Source organism: Sus scrofa, chromosome 16 (assembly GCF_000003025.6).
Source record: "Sus scrofa isolate TJ Tabasco breed Duroc chromosome 16, Sscrofa11.1, whole genome shotgun sequence".
NCBI lineage: Eukaryota > Metazoa > Chordata > Mammalia > Artiodactyla > Suidae > Sus > Sus scrofa.
The window spans coordinates 51,526,123-51,550,911 of NC_010458.4; the positions used below are offsets into that span (position 1 = coordinate 51,526,123).

Genomic DNA, 24,789 nt, shown 5'->3' on the forward strand with positions numbered 1-24,789 from the left:
AGCAGGCGAGTAGGCATCATCCAGGCAAAATGTGTGTGAGTCTGTGTGTGTGTGTGTGTGTGTGTGTGTGTGTGTGTGCATGAGTGTATGCACTTGGAGTGTGGGTGGGGGAACATTCCAGACAGAGAGAGAAGCCTGTGTACCATGGCTCTGACTCTCAATCCATTAACCCAGGCATGCATGAAATGAGCTGATTTCCCCCCAACCTCATTCCTATTTTGAGATCCCATTCTACAGGGCTTCTCTCCCTTTCCCCCAAGGTCATGGCCAAGTTCCAGGGGTTCGTGTCGTGCCAAGATGATTGCGGGGAGTAGGCGTAGAACACAGCCGATTCCTGGTTCCATCCATGTGGTAATCCAGAATGGTCCTAGAGTGGGTATTGTGTGCTGAGTCTTTGCACCCGAGTTGCTTCCTGTCCCGTGGCTTCTTTCTTTTGGGAACGGAGGGAGGGGGAGACCCTAGGTGGGGGAGGGAAGTGCCGGGGGGTCAGGGAGTCTCAGTTAATATTTTAGAAGTACCAGCCTTCCACATCGTAAGGCAGTTTACTCTGGCTAGCACATAGCAAAGTTTAGGGTGGTGGGGTTGGTGAGGGTGGAGGAGCAAGAGGGGAGCACTGCCAGGCTGGACATTTGCCAGGGTGGACATTTGTCCCTCATCCCTGAAGAAGCAGGTGGTCTGAGCCTGGCAGGGGTCATTGCTTTCTCCATCGGAGGTGGGTGGGCTCTTTAAGGCCACCTGGGGGTGTCTCACAAGTTCACTCTACCCAGATTATGCAGAGAAAGGTCTTCTAAGTGGTCTAGAAGGTCTTCTAGTCTGTTATTAGAGAAACTGAGGGTAGCAACAGCCAATGGCTTTGCTGGGGTCACAAGGCTAACAGAGGCCACATCTCACCCCCAACCCAGGGCACAATGTCTTCCCTTATGGGAGTGGGGAATAAATAGCCCTTGGAAATGCCCCCTTCTGATTTTATTGAACTTAACTCCTAGTATTAGTGACTTAGCTCGGATCCCGCATTGCTGTGGCTCCGGCGTAGGCCGGCAGCTACAGCTCTGATTAGACCCCTAGCCTGGGAACCTCCATGTGCCGTGGGAATGGCCCTACAAAAGGCAAAAAGACAAAAAAAAAAAAAAAAAAGAAAGAAGAAGAAGAAGAAGAACATTGTCTTGTCTTGCCAGTTTTTTCTTTTCTTTTTTTTTTTTTTTTTTCCCCCAGCACCTGCAGCATATGGAAGTTCCTGGGCCAGGGATCGAACTTTCTCCACAGCAGTGACCCAAGCTGCTGCAGTGACAACACCGGATCCTTAACCTGCTGCGCCCTAGGAGAACTCAATGGCCAGTTCTCTCTTCATGCCCACAATCCAGACCTCTCTTGCATTACAAAACTATAATATTTTTCTTCTAATGGCAATATATATTTCTGATAGAATTTCTTTTTCTTCTTCTTTTTTTTTTTACATGCAGAGAAGCAAAAGAAAATAAAATCACTCATTTCACCACCACCGTCTCTCCATCGAGATGAGCACCATCCACATTTCAGCATATTCCCTCCAGCTATTTTTCTGTGTCCAATTTTCACGTGTGTTTTAATATTCATGAATTGTTTACAGGGTCTGCAACTCTTTTTTCTCCCTTAGTAACCTAGCAATATCGTTCTCATGCTAAGTGTGTTCCAGTGAGATTGAATCCCAGGTCTTGAGCTGTAACGATGGAAGGAGGAGCTCTGACCAGAAACTGTGAGCAAGTGGCCTTGGGGCGTCAGGGCTGCCAGGTACAGAGGCAGGGCTAGAGCCATGTTGCTGTCATTGTTGTGCCCTGTCTAGCCTCCCCGAAGGATGTTCCACTCCACATCCGGCCATCGGGAACATCCGCTGCTTCCACGATGCAGGCTACTCATGCTGGGATTCGCCCTTGCCACCCAAAAGGTGGTTGAGGTGACCCCCTCCAGAGCTTGTCACAAACCCAGACCAGACTTCCTACATCAGCTGGGTAACAATTATCTCAAGTTCTTATGGACCAAATTGTGTCCCCACTCCCTCCCCCATCTCGTATGCTGAAGTTCTAACTCTCAATGTGACTCTGTTGAGAAAAAGGGTCTCTTGGGAGGTAATAAGTATAAATGAGCTCATAAGGGTGGGCCTTCCTCTGATGGGACTGGTGTCCTTTTTTTTTTTTTTTTTTTTTTTTGGTCTTTTAAGGGCCACACTGACAGCATATGGAGGTTCCCAGGCTAGGGGTTGAATCAGAGCTGTAGCTGCACCACAGCCACAGCAACATGGGATCCGAGCCACATCTGTGACCTACATCACAGCTCTCGGCAGTGCCAGATCCTTAATCCACTGAGCGCGGCCAGAGATCGAACCTGCGTCCTCATGGATGCTAGTCAGATTCATTTCCTCTGAGGCACGACAGGAATTCCAGGACTGCTGTCCTTAAAAGAAGAGGAAGAGACATTGGAGGGCCCTCGCTCTGCGTGCGCATGCGCGTGCAAACACACACACACACACACACACACACACACACACGCACACGCACACGCACACGCACACGCACACACACGGAAAGGCCATTCCAGGACAAAGTGAGACAGCGGCAAGAGAGGTCACCAGACTCCACCTTGGACGGTGCCCTCATCTTGGACGTCCAGCTTCCAGAACTCTGAGAAAATAAATTTCTGTTACAAGCCACCTAGTCTGTAGTAGTTTTGTTACAGCCGCTCCAGCAAACTAAAACACACATGTAGGGGAGTCACCTTGATGACCAATGATAGTTTTAGCAGCATTGCCGTTTCTTGTCTATATTTGAGCGCTTTCTCTTTACAATTTAAAAATTTGTGAAATACCTAGAACACAAAGCTTACCATCTTAACCATTTCAGAGTGTACAGTTCAGTAGCATTAAGTGTATTGAGATTTTTGTGCAAATGCTACCATCCACCTCCAGAATGTTTTTCATTTTCCTGAAATGAAACTCTGCATCCATTAAACAATCATCCCTAATCCCCCTCCCCCATCCTGCTTTCTTATTTTGCTTTTTTTTTTTTTTTTTTTTTTTTTTAAGAGCTGCACCTGAGGTATATGGAAGTTCCCAGGCTAGGGGTCGAATCGGAGCCGCAGCTGCCAGCCTACACCACAGCTCACAGCAGTGCTGGATCCTTAACCCACTGAGCGAGGCCAGGGATTGAACCTGCGTCCTCAAGTGTACTAGTCGGGTTCATTGCCGCTCAGCCACAAAGGGAACTCCCTCTATTCTACTTTCTATCTCCATGAATTTGACTACACCAGGGACTTCCATGATGCCTAAGTGGAATCATGAGTTTTTGTCCTTTTGTGACTGGCTTATTTCACTCGGCATAATGACCTGGGGGTTTCGTTTTATTGCATTTTTCTCCCCTTGCTTTATTTTAATGTGCTGACCCAAAGTTGCATGCGTGGGTTGAACAGACCAAGTCCGGTCAGTGGCCTGAGGTGGGGACCAGACTTAGGAAACCACGTACCGTTCTCCCAGCATTGAGGGGTCTGGGGAAGGAATGTGTCCCAGTCCCAGCCCCAGTCCATCCCCACTGTGTCCCCCACCTCAGCGCCAGTCCAATCTCAGTCACAGATGTAACCTCAGCCCAGCCTGTCACCCTAGCACACCCTCCTCAAGCTTGTTCAGATCCACAGAGCCATTCACAGGAGTCTGGTTTCCCAGGTGATCTGGTGACATCCCGAGAGTCTGCTGGGGGGTGGCGGTGGGGGGCAGCAGATCTGTCCAGTGTTTGGACTTGACCTAGCAGTTTCTTTATGCTTTGATCTTTCTGCCTCTCACTAAAGCCACTAGAGGGTGATGGTGCTCCATCTTCTGGAAGGAAACAGCTGCTCCCTCCCCAGGAGGAGCTCAGAAAGCCCCCTTCTCTGGACCTCAGGACTTCCAAGGTCCCTGCCTTATGGTGGAATGGGGAGACGGCGGTCCCAAGGGGCTGGAGCCCTCAGCCAGCATCATACAGCCATCCTCCCTTCTGCCCCCCGTCCAGGCTGCTCCACTGCCCTTTGTCCATCCGTCTGTCCCTTCTCGAGCCAGGCCTGCGGGAGGAAGCCTGCCCAGGAGCCTCCAGCTAGCAAGTCATGGGAACATCTTGAAAGGAGGGAAGCTGGTTGCAGCAGAAGGAAAATGTCTCTGGGGACCCTTGCCCCACCCTGGACTCCTCCTCCAATAGGCTGCTCTGTGCTCAAGCTGCTCTCTTCTGCAGCCAGTGCTAGGCCAATCGCTGGCCACCCTCCAGGGCCTGGCTCTTGGGGTGACCTCCCCAGAGAAGCCGCCCCCAGCACCGGCACCTCCGAGAAGAACAACTCTAGCTGAAACAACTGGGGGTGGGTGGGGGAAGGCAGCAAGGCGGGGCCAGAGGGATGGCCCTGGAGTCGGCTCTAGACTTGCCGGCCTACATCACAGCCACAGCAATGCCAGATCTGAGCCGCGTCTTTGACCTACACTGAAACTCACATCAACACCGGATCCTTAACCCACTGAGCAAGGCCAGGGATAGAACCTGCATCCTCATGGATCCTAGTCTGGTCCATTACCACTGAACCACCACAGGAACTCCCACTTCCCTGCATCTCTGTCCCATGGTGGCATTGGACACCTTCTCCCAGACCCTGTCTCCATCTCTCCATGGTGGGGCGGGTCTCCCTAGGGGATGCCAAGGTGGGTGTGGGCCAGCAAGACTGCGGGGATGGACTGCCGGGCTGCAGGCAGCTCCCTGTTGGGCTCCGCCTGGGGGAGGCCTGGCCCTTCCCACGCCCCTCCTGGAATGCAGGGCTGCTCCGGGGAGTTGAGCAAAAGTGTGACTTTCCCTCTGGAGTCTGAGGTCAGTCAGCCTCCCAGGCCCAGGCCAGCATTCTTGACAGGGAGCCAAAATAAGCAAGGGGCGAGGGGCCTGGGCCAGCCCGAGGCCGGGAGCCCCGCCATCTGATCGCCCCTCGCTTTCATTCCTTGCGGGTAGGAGGTGTGCTGATGCCAGAGATTCCACCCTCGGGGGAGGGAGATGTAGAAACCAAGGTTCTACTCTTTGGGCGACCCTGTGCTGGTCACCCATAGGTGCTGTTAGTGGTGTCACAGGCCCCTCTCCTCGAGGCAGTACAGGGCCTGAAGGGAGGCCCAGGGGACTGCTAGGGGACAGAGGCAGCCCCTGGCCCAGCTGGGTCGGGCAGGAGGGGGAGGAGCGAGGGAAGTGGGACCGCATATGGCTCATCCTGACACCCAAAGTGGTGGCGGGGGAGCGGGGGGGGCAGTGTGCTAACATCTTTTCACCTCAACGATCCAGAAACAGAGGCTCAGAGAGGACCAGTAACTTGCCCCACAGCTCGAACCCCAGGCTTGTCTGTCTTCTGAGCCTGCATTCTCATCCCCTATGTTAGACTCCATCACCCTGGATGCACCTGCTGGAGCTGAGACGCCAGGATGAAGCCTCCTCAGGACCTAGAGAGTTGGCTCTACAGCCCCACCTAGAGGCAGGGAAGTGAGGTGCAGAGAGGGGACCTCCCCATCACACATCCACAGGATGAACGGCACCCCCAGAAGGCACCTTGGGGAGGCTGAGCTTCCCCACTTGCTGGGGTCAGAGTGTGGACGTGAACTCTGGCCTGTCTCGCTGGCTCATAAGCGGTTCCTCCAGACTCCTCAGAGGATGGCTGAAGCCTTTCCTGGGCCCTGAGGAGAGGCAGGGGCTTGGGGGGTGGCTGAGGCTCTCAATTCAGAGAAAAAGGTTTAGATCTGGGCAGGTCAGAGCCAGGAAGGGAGGAAGCTTAGGAAAGAGGACCAAAGCACTCTGATGCAGCTGCCCCAGGGGCTTCTGGAAGATTCCTCTGGGTGCATTTAACAGCCAAGGTTGGGGCTCTGTTCCCATAGCTGGATGCCTGGAAAGTTCATGTTTTCCACATCCCCGTGTGGGAGCCAAAACCAGCTTCCAAGATCCAGGAGAGGTGAGCCTGAAGGGAGAGGCAGATTCCCTGTCCCTGGAATTGGACTAATAGATATTACATAAGTCGAGGACCCTGCTTGATGGCTTTTGTCTCCTTGCTCTTCTAGGTGCCAAGTCTGGACCCCTCCCCTCATCTTCTCTCCCCTCCCACTCTTCCTTCTTTTCCTCCTCTTTCCTCTATCCACTCCTCCTCCTCCCCATCCAGATAATTTCTTCACAGACAAACTGTGATGCTGGAGAAGGAGTCAGACCTGGTTCACACCCTGGGCTCCACAGCTCACAAGCTGTGTGATTCGGGCAGGTCACTTCCCTCTCTGAGCCTCTCTTCCCTTTTCTGTAAAGCGGGATAACACCCGCCTGAATGCCTGTTTGCAGGGTCAATGAAAATACAAGTGCATAAGTTCCAGGCCCATTTGCCCTTGGAAAATCACTAGGTCTAGATTATGGGAAATAATTCCAGAAAGAAAGAGAAGCAATCCTTTTGGCTTTGAGAGGCCATACACCGTAGGATAAAGTTACTTAATCTCTCTGAGTCTTGGGTTTTCTCGCTACAAATGGAACTAATGATGGGATCTACCACAAAAGCTGAGGTTTCAAAATGAGGATTTAATAGATGATCTTAGCACATAGTAAGTGGTCATTAAATGATTTGCTGTTTGTTATTATTATTATTATTATTATTATTGATTGTTTTTTCCCGTGGGAAGCCAGGGAATGAGGGAAAGAGAATTCTCCACATATATGCTGGGCCAAAACTCCTCTGAGTCTAGCCGCATGAGGGGTGCTGAGGATCAGGGCACAGGCTTTGTACACTGAAGCAATACACAAGAGATATGTGTATGAGGTGCCAGGGAGCATGGCCCAGGCATTAGTAAGAGCCTGAACATCGTGAGAAAGAAGGATGCCCAAATTACATCACTAAATGATCCAGAGCCTTTATGCCTTGGATTCAATTTGTCAACCTCAGAACCACAATGGTCTAAACATGTTTGTTTTGGGGTCTGCCTTCCTTTTCCAGATTAGTCGATTCTAGAGGGTAAGGGCTGTGTCATACCTGGTTTTGAATCAGGTGTAGGTATGTGAAAGAGACTGGCTCAGGGATTGAACTTTTCTTCTGTGGAGTCAAAGCAAAGACAGACAGCCCTGGAAGTTTTCCTGAAACTTTAAAAAAATCTTATTAAGCTGGCACGATGTGAGTTAGGAGCCACTGGAGGCCATCCTGATTGCTAAGGGAGAGCTTGTCCAAGAGTGATGTCAACCTTGAGGAAAGTGGAACTGAGAGACAGAGGCAAATGCCTAATAATATCATGTGAGCACCTGGATCCAGCCATTCCTGAAGCCAGTCATGACCTGTTTGGTTGTGTGGGTTGTTACTTAGGTTAGGTTTTTCTTTAGTTGGGTTTTTGTCTTTATAACCAAAAGAGCCAAGATAAAGTTGGTCTTTCCCCCCTGCTTTCTTACAAAAGTCTTAAGTCATCAGAGGGCACCTATGAAAATACCTCCTGGCCCAGTAGTAGTGGGTAATATCATGGGAAACACACCAAGAAGGAGAGAAAGAAGCCTAGGTTCTGGGGCAGACTCTGCCTCTCACTGAGACCTAGGAGAAAGGGTGAAAAATGTGCCCCCCGGAGATTTTGCCTTTACTTCGGAGCAATCTTACTACCTTGGAAGAAGCCTGGTTCCCTCTCTGTAAAATGAGGAAACAAACATTATTGTGAAAATTCATGGAGAGAATGTGTGAAAATCATGGTTTCTTCTTGATAAATCCTTGTTCATTTCTCTTACCTTACTGTTACCATTTTTTTTTTTTTTTAAGCTCTTTAGGGCGGCATTTGCAACATATGGAAGTTTCCAGGCTAGAGGTCAAATTGGAGTTGTAGCTGCTGGCCACAGCCACAGCCACAGCCACAGCAATGCGGGATCCAGGTCATGCCTGCGACCTACACAACTCACGGCAACACCAGATCCCCAACCCACTGAGCGAGGCTGGGGATTGAACCCACATCCTCACGGATACTAGTCAGGTTCATTTCCGCTGCTCTACAACAGGAACTTCCTGTTCCTAAGATTCAGTGTCACCAAGCTGGGCTGTTGTAGCAAGACAGGAGGCACAGGCCTGGGCAGCAACTTCACTTCTCCCCTCCCCCACTGCAAGGTTCCACCCCAGAAACCTGGGCCCTAAAGCCTGGCCTGGAGGAAGCCCAACCAAACTGGTCAGCCTGGTCTGGCCTCCACTAGAAACTTCCAGGCCCTTATCTACACCGTGACTAAATTTGGATCTCAAACACAGACAATCAGCCTGGGAACTCCTAACAAATTCCAGCCAGGGCCAGCTGTTCCTGTTGATTTTTGCAGAGGAGGGAGATAAATTTTTCCAAATAAGAAGTTTAAATTAAAAGTAATAATTGGTCATTATAGAAACATTGGAAAAAGTGTGGCCCTAAAAAGAGAGAGGAAAAAAAAAAAAGAAAAAAAAAAAGTTAGATATCTGGCCCAACATGATGGTTGAGGATCAGGCTGTCTGGCTTCACAGCCCACACTATTACGCAGGGATGTATTTGTTTCGGGATGTATTTATTTCATGCTTTATTCAACCTCTTTTTTTTTTTTTTTTTTTTTTTTGCTTTTTAGGCCCGCAAGCATATGGAAGTTCCCAGGCTAGGGGTCGAATCGGAGCTACAGCTGCCGACCGACACCACAGCCACAGCAATTCCAGATCCTTAACCCACTGAGCAAGGACAGGGCTCGAACCAGTAACCTCACGGTTCCTAGTCGGATTCGTTTCCGCTGCGCCACAAAGGGAACTCCTGTTCAACTTTTCTTAGACATCTGTTGCTCCTCCCTGCCCAACTTTCCTTCATGGCTCCACTTCGCCCCTAGCGTCTGTGATTTACCCCTCATCCCCCTCCACCTTCTCCCACCTCCCACCCCCCTCTACCCTTTGCACCCCCAACCCTTCCACTCCACTCCCTCCCACCCCATCTCCAACCCCCGGGCCCTAGGTCCACAGGTGCTGCCACTGGGTGGAGGTGAGCACGTGTCTTGGGTCTGACCAATCAGAGACCGGGATCTCCCTAGTTTCCGTGATCAGTGAAGAAAGAGGCATATGATCCTGTTTGGTCCATGGAGGGATTGCTTAAAGGCAGGATGTAATCTGGACCTTCTCTCAGTTGTCTTGAGAAACTGCCCGGGAGTGGGGCACATCAGAGGGCAGAGGCAGAGGGGGAGAGACCAAGTCCTGTTGCAGCATTTCAGATTCTACGCAAATGCACCTGTGTGAGTTCTTGGGTTTTGGATACTGGACTTCTCAGTTGCCTGAACCTTTTCATCCCTATAGGCCAGGTCCAGGTGGGGTTCTGTCACTTGTAACCAAGTTCTGGCCAGTACAGGTGGCCCTTCATATCTGCAGACTCTGTGGGTTCAACCAGTCTCAGATGGAAAATATTTGGAAAAAAAAGTTCTAGAAAGTTCCAAATAGCAAAACTTGAATTTGCTGTGCTGACAAATAGTTACATACAGTATTTACATTGCATTAGATATGGTAAGTATTCTAGAGATGATTTAAAGTATGTGGAAGGATGTGCATTTATGCAAATACTATTTTATACAAGGGACGTGGGCATCTGTGGTTCTCTAGGGAGGGGTGGTAGTCCTAGAACCAATCCCTCGATAATACTGAAGGACAGCAATAAAAGCTGGTTGTTCGACATTGGGGTTACTTATAGTTTCTCATCATTATAAATGATGGTGCAATGAGCATCTTTACATACAGAGCTTATCCTCAATCACAACTATTTCCTTGGGATATTCTTTCTTTCTTTTTTTTTGGCCAATACCTTGGGATCTTTCTTTCTTTTTCTTTCTTCCTTCCTTCCTCCCCCTCCCTCCCTCTCTCCTTTCCTTCTCCTTCCTTCTTCTTTTTTTGCCATGCCTGCAAATTCCCAGGCCAGGGGTTGAGCCTGTGCCACAGCAATGCCCTGAGCCATGGCAGCAACATCAGTCCTTAACCCGCTGCACCACCAGGGGATTCCATCCTTGGGATATTTTCCCAGGAGTTCCTTGGCAAAAGGATCAAACTTTCTCAGGATTCTACAGACATCCTGCAAATTGTTTTCTCAAGGCTGGCAATGGTCTGTATCCCTCACCTCCATGCCCCAACAGTGTAGGCAATGGTGATTTTCTTTTTTTTTTTTTTTTTTGTCTTTTTGCCATTTCTTGGGCCACTCCTATGGCATATGGAGGTTCCCAGGCTAGGCATCGAATAAGAGCTGTAGCCACTGGCCTACACCAGAGCCACAGCAACGCGGGATCCAAGCCGCATCTGCAACCTACACCACAGCCCACAGCCACGCCGGATCATTAACCCACTGAGCAAGGCCAGGGATCAAACCCGCAACCTCATGGTTCTTAGTTGGGTTCGCTAACCACTGTGCCATGACGGGAACTCCGCAATGGTGATTTTTAAAACTGATTCCTAGAGAGACTTTTTTTTAAAACAAGCCAAAGTTGTATTTGTTTGTTTGTTTGTTTGTTTAACAGGTGAATTATGTTAATATAAAACAGATAAAAACACAAAAATCAAAACACACAACACGCAAAAGCACAACACACAGGACCAGTGCAAACCCTTCCCAACAGCCCCCCCGCCCCACGTTTTCAAAACTTTATTACCGATCCCCAAAGATTAGACTGTATTGGAGAGGTCACAGTATGGAATCAGAAAAATAAGAAAAAGAGACATTTTTTAAAAGGTCTGTACACAGGTAGTGGGGGTGGGATGGGGTGGGGGACGCACACGTCATCACTCCAACATGGAATACGCAATGCAGAAGGGTGTCAGTGATTACCGCGGGTTTCTAGAACACTACCACGTACGCTAGTCCCCGGCCCATTTGTTAAAGTTGCTTTTAAAAAGGATTAAAAGTGCACAGACACTTTCATAAGGCACAGACAGATTGTTGTACAAGTCATCTCATTAGGGACTTGAGAAAGACGGTGAGACAATTACTGAGAGATGCCAGGAGGCCATGTGTTCCTGAGCCGGAGTCCCTCTGCCAGGACCGGGGCAGAGATGGGTCGAGTGGTGGCAAGTGACTCTCATCCGCCCAGACCTCGCACAACCCCATCCTCAACTGGAACTGACTGGGAATTTTCTGGTGACCTGGGGATTGATTTCCAGCCACCAGTCCCAAGGCCTGAAAGTAACGAGTAGTCATCTCCCTGGCAACACCTGGGGCGATTCTTGCCAGTGGGGTCTTTGAAGGGAAGGGTCTGCTCAAGGCTGTTTTTGGCAGCAGCTCACTGACTGCAAGGTGCCTGGCATTCTTAATGCAAAGAAGGCTTTTTGAAGCACGCAGGGGGCTCCAGGTAGAGAAAGCCACTGTGCACTCCCTAAGACAGACCCCCTTCCCAAGGCAACGGAATGACAAGAAAGCCTAATAGATTCTGCCCCGAATGTCTCATAATGTCACTCCCTCTGACGTCAGAGCTGGGGCCCTGTCCTCTTGGCCCTGTCTTTCCAGCATCCTACACCTAGCACTCCGCAAATGTTTGTTGAATGACTTTGCGTGCATGTGTACGTGGTTTTTATCAAACCCCGGAAGACTCGTAGCCTGATCTCTGATGTACTCACTAAACCTTTCCTGAGTACCTACTCTGTGCTACCTACCACAGGACCCAGCACTGGACGGGTCAAATACAAGATGACAAATCTGTCTGCCTCCCGCTCCGCACCAGCAGTGCCCTGCAGTCCTTGTCTTTAGACCCGGGGCCCAACCCTGTGTCCAGAACACGGGCTGTGCTGACCAGTGTTTGTTGGATGAAGGAAGCGGCTGCTCCAGGAAGCTAAATCCCAGAAGATCCCCAGTTCCGGGGATGGGTGAGAAAAGGAGAGGGTCTTGGTTTGCAAACAGCCCAGTTTTCTTGGTGGTTCAAAAAGAGCAGGTACCAGACCACGACAAAGGGGGCATCCTCTGGTCTCCCTGTCCCACCCCGGGGGACCCTGCTTAAAGGGGTGGTGGTCACTAGGTCCAAGGAGGTGGTGGGACAAACCTCTCCCTGAAGTGGCCCCACGTGGGCACCCCCATGTAACAGGAGGAGGCCCTTGGGTGGGACCCCAGCCCACATATGGCTCAGCTGTGCTGGGAGAAGTTGGGCCTGAAAGGAAGGACTCCTGTCCTCCCAGGGTGTGGGTGGCAGAGGGGCCACGGCCTGGGGTTAGAACCCTCCACATAGGCGCAGGTGCCTGGCTCTCTCCAGGGGCTGCCCAAGTGAGCATCAAGAAAGCACACTCAAGCAGGCTCGAGCTTTCTGTGCTCCAGGTCAGGCAGTGGAGAGCATGGGATGTGGCACCAGGCACTCCTGGGTTGGAACCTCAGTTCTCTTCCTGCCAAATGGGGATAAAGTCACATAGCACTGGTTCTAAGGAGCAGAGCTTGCCCACATAACATGTCTGAACAGAAAGATCTCCAGAGCTGTGGCATCTCAACAGTTAACACGGGCTGTGGCTTCCCCTAGTGGGGCCACAGAAGGTGTGTTTTGTAATTGGTGGCATCTTTGATACGCCTCAATACGGTATGAAGACCCACCTCCCAGGCCTGACATGCCGATAGCCCTCTCCAGCCCAGTGCCAACTGTACAATGGGGCCGAATGCAGGAGAATGGTTCCCTTCCATTTCTCCAACAGAATCTGGGGGCGGTGTGGGCAGCTCCTTTGCAGCGCTGAATAAATCAGTTTAGAGCATCAGGAAATGTCTGGTTTTTAGAAGATAAACACCCCCTTAATTCCTCTTGGAAACGGGGACGCTATTTATAGCAGCTGCAGAGCATGTGAAACAGGCCACCGGCTCTTTTCTTCCCAGGTAACAGGTTGCCAGACGCATGGGCTGGTCCACCTGGGTCCAGGTGCTTGGTCCCTGGGTTCCTGGTGGCGGCTACCCTGACCCTGGCTGGAACCAGAGGAAGCAGGAGAGAGGAGCTGACTCCTATAGGCCGCGAGACCACCAGCGCTGGTGCCTGTGGCTCAATCCAGTCAGAGGAGCTGCTGCCTGGAGAACCACGGTCCCGGGGGGTGACGAGCCCTCTCACATGGGCCCGTGCCTGGTGGCCTTGCCCACACCCAGCACGTGGGGGAAACGGAAGGCTCTAGCCGACCTATTTCTGCTGGCCACCTAGCACCACCTGGATTTGCAAACTCTAATCTCGGCAAATGCTGGGGTTCCAGTCGCGCCACCAAAGATTCTGTTGCAAAGTTAAAATGTGGGCGTGTATCCCAAGTTCACTAGGGCAAAAGAGCCAACCAGGGGTTCTCGCAGGGGCGGGAATAGGGTTTCTGAAGTTGAGATCGGGTCGGAATACCAGGTGGAGAAGAAGCAGATGGTCTGAGACCTGGAGCATCAGAAGGGCACAGACTGACTGGTCAATGGGATGTGACCTGACCAGGGGGACCCCAGACACCCAGCACATGTTCGTTACATGAACACATAAACTCCAAAGGGCTTCCTTTCCCTGCCTCCCTCTGTAGATGAACAGACTAAGAATGGAAATAAAAACGGTACCTGCTCTTGGCAAGGTGTCTTGGGCTTTGGGGAATGTTCTGCCGGTCCTAAGAGTGGAGTGGACAGGTGCCAGGCTTTCTCTTGGACAGACTGAGAAGTGAGAAACAGAGAGGCCTAGGGACTGCCTGAAAGGTACAGCACACGCCAGGGCAGAGGCAGGGCCCAGAAGGGGAGAGCAGACCTGCCAGCCTGTCAGCCCAGGTGTGGTCTGGGGGTCTGCAGCGACAGACCCAGGCAGGGATGAGGGGGTTGGGGAGCAAAGGCAGGGCCAGGGTCCCAGGAAATGCCCAGCAAAGAGTCCCAGTGTCAGTATTTTCAGTGAGTGTCTCGGTTACTCGTGAACGACCTGATGATCCACTAACTTCTTAGTCATCAGCAGGGGAAGGGAAGCTGAGAATCAGAACAAAGACCATTTGCAAAGCCCTGCTTCCTCCCCCTACCTGGCCAGCCGTTTGCCCCGGTGATGCCCACAGCCAGTGACCGGTGCCAGGCCCGGCGTCTCAGCAGGACATGGAGAGTGGCCCTTCCCAGCCTCGGCTGAGTCCCCTGCCCCTAGGATTCTCTCCCTCTCCCAGGAAAAGGGAGCCTGTTGCTTGTCTTCTCCATGGAGATGGTGAGGGTGGTACAGACCGAAAGCAGCCCCGCACCGCGTTGGGGGCTGGTGTGTGCTTGTTGTCGGGCTGTGTGGGGGTGACGGGGTGAAGACATTTCTGCAGACGACACCCACCCAGAGCCCTGGCCCCAGCACCCAGCAGACTCCTCTCAGAGACTGAGTTCGAAACTCAAGAAGCGAACCGTTCTTTTATGTTTTCCCCCCGCCAAGGAGTTGCTGCTCGGGAGCTGTAAACAATTGAGCTATTTTTTCCCCTCCCCTTAGGAAACTGGAGCATCCCTTTTCCATACCCTCCCAGGGGGTTCTGTTTAGGCGGAGGCTTCGACCCTTCAACACAGCTGACGGCACAGCCCCAGCACGTGAACAAGTTCTAGTCACACTACTGTCTGGGCTCCGAATCGCACATTCCTTCGTGGTAAATAACCTCCTAGAGCCAGGCTCTCTGGAGAAATACCTATGCGTTCTCTCTCTGTCATTCTCCCACGCTCCCCCCAACTCCTCTGGTCTGTCTGCCCCCCTCCCCTCCCCCTCTCTCACACACACGCAACCCAACCCCAGCAAAAGGCATTGCACAGAGGATACCGTTTCCCAGTGGAGAGGTCACCGTGGGACCAGGTGGTCTGCAAGGCAGTTCCTGAGCTTGCTCTTGGGACGGCCTTTTGGGGGCAAAGCACTTTCGAGCCAAAAGCAACCCTCACTTGGATGCAGACCCCCTGGGGGGGGGCTCGTCTCCATGACTGTCAGGCCCTGCCTACCCCTGGAGAGTGGCAGGCCAGGGGGCTGCACCCCTTGGATGCCCTGGTGGCCGTGGTGGTTGCCTGGCCCAGGGGGGCTTCAGAAAGGTGACCTTGCTCTGGTCAAGGCCCGTCGCGGGCCAGGCTATGGCCTGTAGATCTTAATGACGTCCTTGATGGGCCGCCGGCAGATGGGGCAGCAGGCCCGGGCCTGCCTCTTGAGCCGCAGGCCGCAGCCGTGGCACAGGCACATGTGTCCACACGTGTAGATGACCGTGTCCACCTCGCCGTCGAAGCACACCGTGCACTCGCCGTTCTTGCTGCCGGTCAGCTCCGGTGGGGAGAACACGGGGGACACCGGGGGGCTCAGCGGGGAGCTGGGGGCCGTCACTGTGCAAAGGGACAACAGGCAGACCTTGAGACGCAGCTCTCAGGCAGGCTCTGCCAGGGGCGGGGGGGGGTCCCCGAGAAGGCAGGGCTTCCAGGGCAGAATCCGTGGGGAGACAAGTTTGGAAGACACTAACTTTGGTTTTTCTTCTGGGTTTTGCCCCCTTTCCTCCCCACAAGCATCCCAGCGCCATTACCACCCTTTGGGATGCCTTATCCAGATGCTTCTCCTCCCTTCAGCTGAGGAAGAAGAGGATGCCCGGAGGGTGGGGGGGAGGTAGCTACCCTGTTTAGCCCTCAGGATAGGCTGGCACAAGCTGAAGGAGCCACGCTAGCTGCCAGTGCAAGACCCTGTCTCCCTGCACCCCCAGCCCCCCTCCCACCCCACCACCCACCCCAAGGGTTTGCACCTGCTTACCCAGGGATGATTCAGACGCTGAGGAGGACTGGTTGACGCTGAAGGCCATGTCAGAATCGCTATCGTCCTGGGAGCCGCTGAGAGACCCTGATGGGGAGGTGGTCGCAGGGCTGGACTGCAGGGTGCCTGAGACCAAAGAGACTCCATCAGGGGCAGTGGGTGGTGGCCTCTGCTCTGCTAATCCCTGACTCTCCATGGCTTTGCACCTTCACCTCCTTGTGAATCTAATGGGAGGACAAGAACCCATCTCACAGGGTTCTGCTGAGAACGGATGGAATTGTACTAGCATGATAGACACTAGTTTCCACGCTGTATTTCAGAAGCAGCACTGGAGTTTTGTTTGGGGGCACTATGTCACCCTCACTCACATGATCCAGACCAGGCCTGTGAGAACTTCTACCCCTTGGTCTCCACGGTGGTTCAGGGAAGGGCATATACCTCAAGCAAGGCCATTAGAACTATTAGAAAAGAAGGGGCCCATTCCATTGGGAGGTAAGCTTGGCGCTCTAGGCCTGCCTGAGAAGGAAGCCAACACAGAGGAAAGTAGAGCTTTGAGATGGAAAGAGAGGTGGAATCTTGATGACATCCTTTCAACACCTGGATCCCGCTGTTCCTGAATGCACCCAATCTACCCCCAGACTTCTGAGGTATGTGTAGCCTCCAAATTCCCTTTTTGCTTAGGGCACTGTGAGTAGGGTTTTGTTACCTGCAACTATAAGATTCCTGACTAGTGTTCAATATGGATGTGTGTTCTTCCCTGAATTCACTGTTGCTTCAGATAATGACGGGTTATTTCTGAGGTGAAGAGAGATGGCCCTCCCCCTCCCCCACTTGAGGACAGATGGACAGATTGCACCATCAGGGCTGCTGTCAGATACGGATCTGGAGGGCAAGTCCCTGGCCTCCAAAAGCAGTCACTTCCTTTCTACCTTCTCCTACCTTCTCTTCCTGACTACTCAAAGGCACACCCTGGTTCCTCTGAAAGTGCTAGGGAAGAGGGGAGAAAGACCCTGGGCTTAGTTCTTGCAGCCCCCAGTGGGAACTTGGCCACTCATCTAGGCTGAAAGAATGCCTGTGCTTGTTGGTCCCTTTAAAAAACAAACAAAAAACCCCAAACCGACCAAATGACAACCACTGCCACTCTCTTCCTCCTCCACCCTCAATGGAACATCAGCAATCACTGGCATTACTATTGTTACATATTAAACATGCTGCACATGGACAGTACCTGCAGGAAGTATTGCGTCCATCATTTCATCCTCACAACTACCCCAGGATGCAAGTAATTACTCCCTTTCTACACAGAAAGAAACTGAGGCTCAGGGATTCCATGATTTGCTCAACATCTTCATGGCTGGCCAGCTGCATGACTGGGACAGTCATTAATCTCTCTGCCCTTTAATCTGCTAACCTGTGCAGATGGGGATAGTGATATTGGTTTTGAAGGGGCATCAGGAGGATAAAATTGAACGAGGTGACATATGAAATGTTCGTTTCTGTTGTCATTTGGACTTCTACTTCCTAGAAACATGAAAACAGCTGGGCTCTCTGGGAACCTTTCCTGATCACCACCACTGCTCTACCACGCTGGAGAGAAGCCCCTCTACTGCAGCGAACATCACGCTGGCCAAGTCGCCATTTGGGTGACTGTGGGGACGTTCAGACGTCCACAATCTGTGTCCTGTCCTCTGCCCTGCCCCATTCAAGGACCTCAGGGCCTGGCACACGGCTGGGGAGGGGGGGTGCTCTGTGTCTCTCTGGCATGAAGGCATGACTCAGTCTCAAAACGGGTGGTCCAAGCCTGCATTCAATTTTCTGTGGATGGTCTTAGGTCCATTTTCTCTCTTTAAATGTAGTTGCATTTACTTTTTCTCCTACACTTAATATGCATTAGATATGTAAAAACTCACTCTCTATAGAAAATGAATCATAACACTGGAAATAAAAATTGCACTGACCATTCACCTGTCAAGCCCTGACACCAGAGGGTTGATGTGGAAAAGTGTGGTCCAGGGAGCTGCAACTTGGGCATCGCCGGGGGCACCAGTGAGAAATGCATCTTCTCAGGGGCCCACCCTTACTGAACCGGAAATTCTAGGTGAGGCCAGGTGGTTCTGATGCGCGCTCAAGTTTGGGGACCGCTGGCTAGGCTTCAGGAGCGGCTTTAGCCACCTAGCCTGGGGCGCCCGGGTTCCCGGGGCAAGTCCCGCGCACGCGCGGTCGGGGGACTCACCGAGTAGGCGCAGCTGGCCGGCGGCGCCGCCGCGCACGGCGAAGAAGGCCCAGAGCGCCTGCGTGGTGTCGACGCACAGCAGGCGGCCGCGCGGGCGCCCGTTGACTCCCAAGAGCACGTCGCCGCCGGGCCGCAGCGTGAAGCTAAGCGCGTCGCCGCCGCTCGGCACAGGCCCAGCGCGCGCCACCACCCAGTACTCCTTGCGGTCGAGCAACGCGTCGGGGTCGGCGGGCAGCTCGGCGGGCCGCAGCCCGCCCGGGTCGCACGACGTGATGCCGAAGGCCAGCGCGCCGGGCGCCGCCAGGCCCGGGCGGCCCACCTCCACGAAGAGGCTCTCGCCGGGCCGCAGAGGGCGCTCGGAGAAGACGAGCGTGCGGCCGCCGTCGGGCCTCGGCGCGCAGGCCACCTTGCGGTCGAGCGACAGGCTCACGTCGGGTCCGCGCGTCGCGTGGAAGCGCAGGTCGGCCTCGAGCAGCGCCGGCGACGACGCGGGCCGCTGGCGCTCGCCGGGCCCGCACGGGATGGCAGCGGCCGCATGGTCGGCGGGCGGCGGGCCCGGGGCGCGGCCCAGCGCCAGGTGGCCCAGCTTGGCCACCACCTGGTTGTTCTCCAGCTCATTGTTGTCGAAGTTGGCCGCGTCGTGGCTGCTGGGCGGCAGACAGGCGCTGAAGCGGGCCTGGCCGAGTCGCGCGGGCGTCAACGTGTCGGCAAACCCGCTCTCTGCGCGGGGAGGGCAGAAGAAGGGGGGTGAGGCACGGCCCGCAGAGCCCGGGCCTTGACCTCTCCGCCCCCCCGGGCAGCCCCCACGCCCACCCGGGCCCGCCCCCTTCCTTTTCTTGTTCCTTTGTGAGTTTATGTAAAACCCCCAAGTGCACGGAACTGGATTAAGCATAATCCAGAGCGCACTGGACGTACTCTTTTATCTTTGGGATGGACAGATGGGGAGGGGGGCTTCCTCTCTTTTTCCTCCCTCCCTCTCTACGCCCATCCCTCCATTCTTTCCTCTTCCTCCTTTCTGTCTTGTAGTCTACCCTCTCGCCTTCCTTTTTATCTTTCCTTCCTTCCTCCCTCTCTTCCTCAGAGGTTTTCATATTTTTGAACTTAAAGGGCATTTCGAAATCCTGTACTGTCTGCCTCCCCTACTGGAACATAAGCGCCAAGGAAAAGAGCAAGCCCTAGGGTCTGTGGCCTTGCTCTATGACAGATTATTATTTTAAGCTCCTTTTCACACATTCTCTTATTTAGTGCTCATACAACCTGTGAGGTGGGTCCCTTTATCACCCGCCAATTAGCAAAGAAAGGAGCTGAGGCACAAAGGGGCTGGGGAATATGGCCAAGGCCACACAGCATCTAAGTGGCAAAGCGTGGACGGGAACCCTGCGGGGTGGGGTGTCTGGTTCCATGCTGCCTCTGAAAGAAGGCAGGGTGTGAGCCTGACCTCACTGCTGTGTCTGCATGAGGGAACACGATACCCTGGTGCTACTCTTAACACTGAACAGGTAAAAGTTTCCATAAGAAATGAATCCGTTGTATAGAACAGGAAACTAAGGGGTGTGTTTTAAAAGTCATAGTCATGAAAATGTTTTTGAATAATATTTAGTAATATGAAAAAAAAATGCTCTTGATATATACACAGTAAAAAAGCAAGTAAAAATAGTGATGGTCGTTTAGGTAATAGAGGTTTTTATATTTGGTAGATTACTTGTTGGTCATCTCCCCACCTAGAATATGAGTCCCTGGAGGGCAGCATCTGTGATAGTCTGTTCACCACCATGTTTGAGGGCTTAGCAGAGTGTTTGGCCAATAGCCTTCACTCTTAGGTAGTCTCTTGGATGAATGAGTGAGTGAGGTCTCTAGAAGAGTTTGACTGCCACCCTGAATAACAAATCAGGGAAAGAAAGTATACTGAAGTGATTTTAGTGATTAAAAAAAAAAATATTCTGAAGTTCCTGTCTTGGCTCAGGGGTTAAGGAATCCGACTAGGAACCACGAGGTTGCAGGTTTGATCCCTGGCCTCACTCAGTGGGTTAAGTATCTGCTGTTGCTGTGAGCTATGGTGTAGGTCACAGGCGGGGCTCGGATCCCGCGTTGCTGTGGCTGTGGCTGTGGCTGTGGCTGGCAGCTACAGCTCCTATTAGACCCCTAGCCTCCATATGCTGCGGGTGCAGCCCTAGAAAAGGCAAAAAGACAAAAAAAAAAAAAAAAAAAAAAAAAAAAAGTATTCTTGTTAACCACGACAAGTAAACAAAGCAAGAAAACTGTAACTCAAACTTTTAAAACCAGAACACTACAGATTTAGGATTGGCACTTGCCGTCTCCCTCTACAAGGATGAAGTCATGAGCTGCTGCCCTTCAACACCCCCAGGAATGAGGCACTCTGTGCTCTGGGAAAAAACTGGCAGAACAGGTCTTTAGCTAGTTAGATATTTTCAGGAGAAGATTATATGAGCCCAATTCTTTCATCTCTTCCTATCTTAAAAAAGCACTAAAATCCTTCATGGTGATGTCTGCTCCTCGTGACTAGCAGTAACCACGAGACTAGCAGCCACCTGCAAAATGTGTGCGTGGTTGCGTGTCCCTCCCCGCTTCACCAAAATCACATGTATGCTGGCCTCCCCCTCCCCCGCCTCCGGAGCAGTTTCAGGGCTCTCTGAAATGCTGCCTCCCAGGCTACAGTCCTCATTTCGCCCCCCAATAAAACTTAACTCGCAATTCTCACGTGTATTTTTTTTTCAGTCAACACCACTCTAGCTAAGATTTTGTTACCCTCCTGTGATTTATATCATGGGAAAAATATTTCTTCCTCCTTAGTTTTCCAATATAAAATTAAATCATAATAATGAACATAGTTTTTCAAAAAGCGTGCCCCGACCACTGGTGAGAGCTTCGTATGTCACTCCCTACTCCGACTCTCTCCATCCAGGGCAGAGTATGCAAGCTGGCCATCCAGGTTCAGTTGGCTGGCTCACAGACCTGTCTAGTTGGCCTCCTGGTGTTTTTCTTTTTTCTTTTTTTAATTATTTTTGAAAAATAAACATATACAATAGTATAATGAATGCTATTTATCCAGATCCAACAATTCGTCATTCATGGCCAATCTTGTTTCATTGAAGCCCTCTTATATTATTTTGAAGCAAATCCTTGACATGTCATTTTAGCTGAAAAAATTTCAGTATGGCTCTCTAAAATTTAAAGACCTTATGATACCGTGTGCAAGAATATCCTTTTTTTTTTTCTGTTTGTTTGAATGAAACGCCAAATAAAGTCCCCTCGTTGTCATTGGTGTCTTTTAAGCTATGTTTGCTTCTTCATCTTTTCCCTCTTTCCACTGGTTTATTGAATAAATCACCACTGGTCTTCAAAAAAATTTTTGTTTGAATTAGTGGAATCAGGAAATTTCACCGAAACTGGATTTATAGGTTGGAACATCAGGTCTAGTAATACAGGGCCTGAATGGTGGCGGGTCATTAATGGGTTAAAGCTTGCCTTTTTGTTGAGGATGTTTGCTCTCCTTGCCCTTGGCCCTGACTGGCCCCTTCACCCATCTCAGCCTTGCTAGGGATCCTTGGGCATTTGACTTGTCTTGCATTAGAGGATGCTTCCCCATAACCTGAGGGAAGAAGGAGGACTTCAGGTTGGTCCTTTTAAAGAGTATATATGTGTGCATGTGTCTGTATCCATCTGTCTATACTACTGTATCCATCCTATGTATGTGCACAGGAAATCAGGTTTGAGAAAGGTGTAACAAAGGTTAACAGTCATTATCTCTCCCCGGGTGAGTTTATGAGGGACTTTGCAGATTTTTCTGTATTTTCCAATTTTCTATAATAAACATGAGCACTACAGAGTTTCATCATCAAAAACCCAAATATTTTTAAAAATCAAGTTTTTAAGGAATAGTTAACAACGTGGGGAAATGCACATGCTATAAAAGTGAACATGAGAGGATACAGAACTGAATATGTGATTTGATTCTAAGTAGGTGGAAAATATATGCATGAGATGCATGGGAAAGATATAGGAAGGAAATAAGATAGAAATTTGAGGGTGGTTATTCCTGGGTGGAAATTTGCTTCTTTATAGTTTTCAGATTTTCTCATTTTTCTCTAAGGAACTTATTAATTTTGTGATAAAAAAAAAAAGCATGAATAAAAGTAGACGAAACAAGTTCTTTTCTGGAAAAGGCATTTTAGGCAAGTGGATGTTTCTGGGAGCCTCTCGGTGTAATGCACTTTTCCAGGGCTCCCTGCCCTCCCCAGTCATCCTGCGAGGCCAAGCCTAAAGGCGTTGGCTGCGGCGCGCCCCGGGCCTCTGCTTTTGCCAGCACACTCTGCCTCTCTCCCCACCCGCAAAGCTCCTCTTCTTGCCCCTAACAGCTCCACGTAAGAGCTTGTCCTTCAGTAGTACTGCATCCTGATGAAGGCCATGGCCTGGAGATTTTAGGTTCAAATCCTGGCTTTAGCCTCTCCTGGCTATGTGACTTTAGGTAAGCTAAAGTCTTTCGTCTCAGCTTCCACAGCTTAAAATGGGTTAATGGCAGGAGTTCCCTTCATGGCTCAGCGGTTAATGAACCCAACCAGGATCCATGAGGATACAGGTTCGAGCCCTGGCCTCACTCAGTGCGTTAAGGATCCCACGTTACGGTCGCAGGGGAAGGGAGAGGTAGGATGGGTAGCACCATTATCTCGGTTTTTTTTTTTGCTTTTTAGGGCCGCAGGCTAGGGGTCGAATCAGAGCAATAGCTGCTGGCTTACGCCACAGCCACAGCAACAGAGGATCTGAGCCGCGTCTGCACCTACACCACAGCTCATGGCAAAGCCGGATCCTTAATCTACTGATCAAGGCCAGGGATCGAACCCGCACCCTCTGGGATACTAGTTGGGTTCTTAACCCACTGAGTCACAATGGGAACTCCTATGCACTTTTCTTTAATGCGTCTTGTATTATGCGATTTAAAAGTAAGAAGGAAAGAGAATGAAGAGGGCCTAGGATAGACTCCAGTGGGCGGGCCAAGGAGGGGAAGAAAACCAAGAGCTTTCCAGGCCCTGAGCCATGAGCAGGTCAGAGGCGCGGAGAGGTCACTGGTGCCCGAAGCGAGAGGCCTGGAAAGAGGATGGAGACCATGGCTCTGGATGTGGAGCATGGAGGCTGAAGGGTGAGCTTGATAAACCTGGAGTGAGAAGGGTTGATGAAGGTCCACGAGCACCGGCCACCCTGTGTGTCACTGCTGCAGCTGAACGACTTGCGTAAAGCACCTGGTGGTGACCTAACCTGGGAGAAGATGACATTGCAGGGCAAATCCTCTCCCTGACAGAATGGGCTGTTGAGGTGGACCCTGCCTGACTGGGTCCTTGATGACTCTGGGGGTAACCGGTAGAGCCCAAATGCGGAACGCCCACAGCATCCATGTCCTCCTGCACACGTTACAAAGCCTAAAGAACGAGAGAAGGTGTTTTTGTGGTTTAACCTCCAGAGAGAGCCCTGTTTGCAGTCCCTCTACACTGCGGGCTGGCAGGTGCCCCGCTGTCTGAATTGTGTGACGATGCACCAGGCCACGGACCCACCCTTTTTTGTCTCCCTCAGCTTCTGAGCAGGTTCCGTTTTACCTATAACTGCAATCCTGTGCAGTGCAGAAGAAGAAGCTTCTGGGAGCACAGCTCTACACAGTGTAGACTAAACACAGTAGAGGAGTTCCCGTCGTGGTGCAGTGGTTAACGAATCCGACTAGGAACCATGAGGTTGCGGGTTCAGTCCCTGCCCTTGCTCAGTGGGTTAAGAATCCGGCGTTGCCGTGAGCTGTGGTGTAGGTTGCAGACGTGGCTCCGATCCAGCGTTGCTGTGGCTCTGGCGTAGGCTGGTGGCTGCAGCTCCGATTCAACCCCTAGCCTGGGAACCTCCATATGCCGCGAGAGTGGCCCAAGAAATAGCAAAAAAAATAAAAAATAAAAAAAAATAAACACAGTAGAAAAGATGTTTGGGATTGATCTCTTCCCCAATCCTGACACTGCCAACTACAACGCATCCTATTGTTTGAAGAGTAAAGTAGCATGAAAAACCGGAAGGTGGCGTAAACCAATGAAATCATGTTTCATTTACTTTGGAGTCTACTCCTACTTTTTTTGTTATATCCTTAAAGAAAGTTGACTTCGTTCCATTTGTATTTTTCTTTTTAATTTCACTGGGGTGAGCCGAAGAAGGACATGGAGTTGGGTGGTAGAGCCAACACTTTTTTATTTTTGCAGCATATGGAGGTTTCCAGGCTAGGCATTGAATCAGAGCTGCCACGGCAATGCCAGATCCGAGCAGCATCTGCGACCTACACCACAGCTCACGGCAACGACACATCCTTAACCCACTGAGCAAGGCCAGGGATCGAACCCGAATCCTCATGGCTACTAGTCGGGGTCATTACTGCTGAGCCACAATGGGAACTCCCGACAACACTTTTGAGACAGCTTTCCTCTAAAGGAGAGCAGAGGAATGGGAGTCGCTGCTGGAAGACACTGCCAAGGGCATTTTCTTTTCAAGATGGGAGCTACCAGAACTCTTGTGTGTGCTTGGGATCCCGCGGTGAGGGAGAAAGAGTCTGGAGAAAGGGGCTAAATAGGAGCAATGTCCCTGGGCAGGCAGCAGGCTGGGGCCTGGGGTTTGAGAAGGTGAGCATGTTGGCACTGAGCCCTGCTTTTCCAGGTGCCACCCTGCCACCAACCAAAGATGATGGACCAGGGCAGACGGACCTCGCTTGGTCCCTGGCCGATTCTGGCTGAGACCTCAGCCTCTTCCTGCAATGCAAGGAGCCTCACCCCAGCCTCCCAGGCCCGGATTAATTGCAGAGCTGTGGAATAACCGCATGCTTGGTGCCATGCCGGGCACAAGGTGGGCCTTCAGGAG

General features: G+C 51.5%; 1 protein-coding gene and 1 long non-coding RNA gene across 4 annotated transcripts in view; one reads left to right on the forward strand and one right to left on the reverse strand.

Moving 5' to 3' along the window:
* On the forward strand, nucleotides 215-1,608 carry LOC110257322. Its single transcript, XR_002339784.1, has 2 exons — nucleotides 215-372; nucleotides 1,461-1,608. It is a non-coding gene; the product is annotated as an uncharacterized LOC110257322 (long non-coding RNA).
* NEURL1B (neuralized E3 ubiquitin protein ligase 1B) overlaps nucleotides 10,442-24,789 on the reverse strand; it is a 44,509-nt gene continuing 30,161 nt past the window's right edge. For 2 of the 3 annotated variants that reach the window (XM_005674572.3, XM_021076639.1), the window contains exons 3-5: nucleotides 17,899-18,618; nucleotides 15,666-15,791; nucleotides 10,442-15,250 (exon numbers count right to left, since the gene is read on the reverse strand). In XM_005674572.3, the coding sequence (XP_005674629.2) occupies nucleotides 15,006-15,250; nucleotides 15,666-15,791; nucleotides 17,899-18,618 (1,091 nt within the window). In that variant the 3' untranslated portion in view covers nucleotides 10,442-15,005. The remainder of the gene's footprint in view (nucleotides 15,251-15,665; nucleotides 15,792-17,898; nucleotides 18,619-24,789) is intronic. The other variant, XM_021076640.1, reaches the window with a different exon arrangement.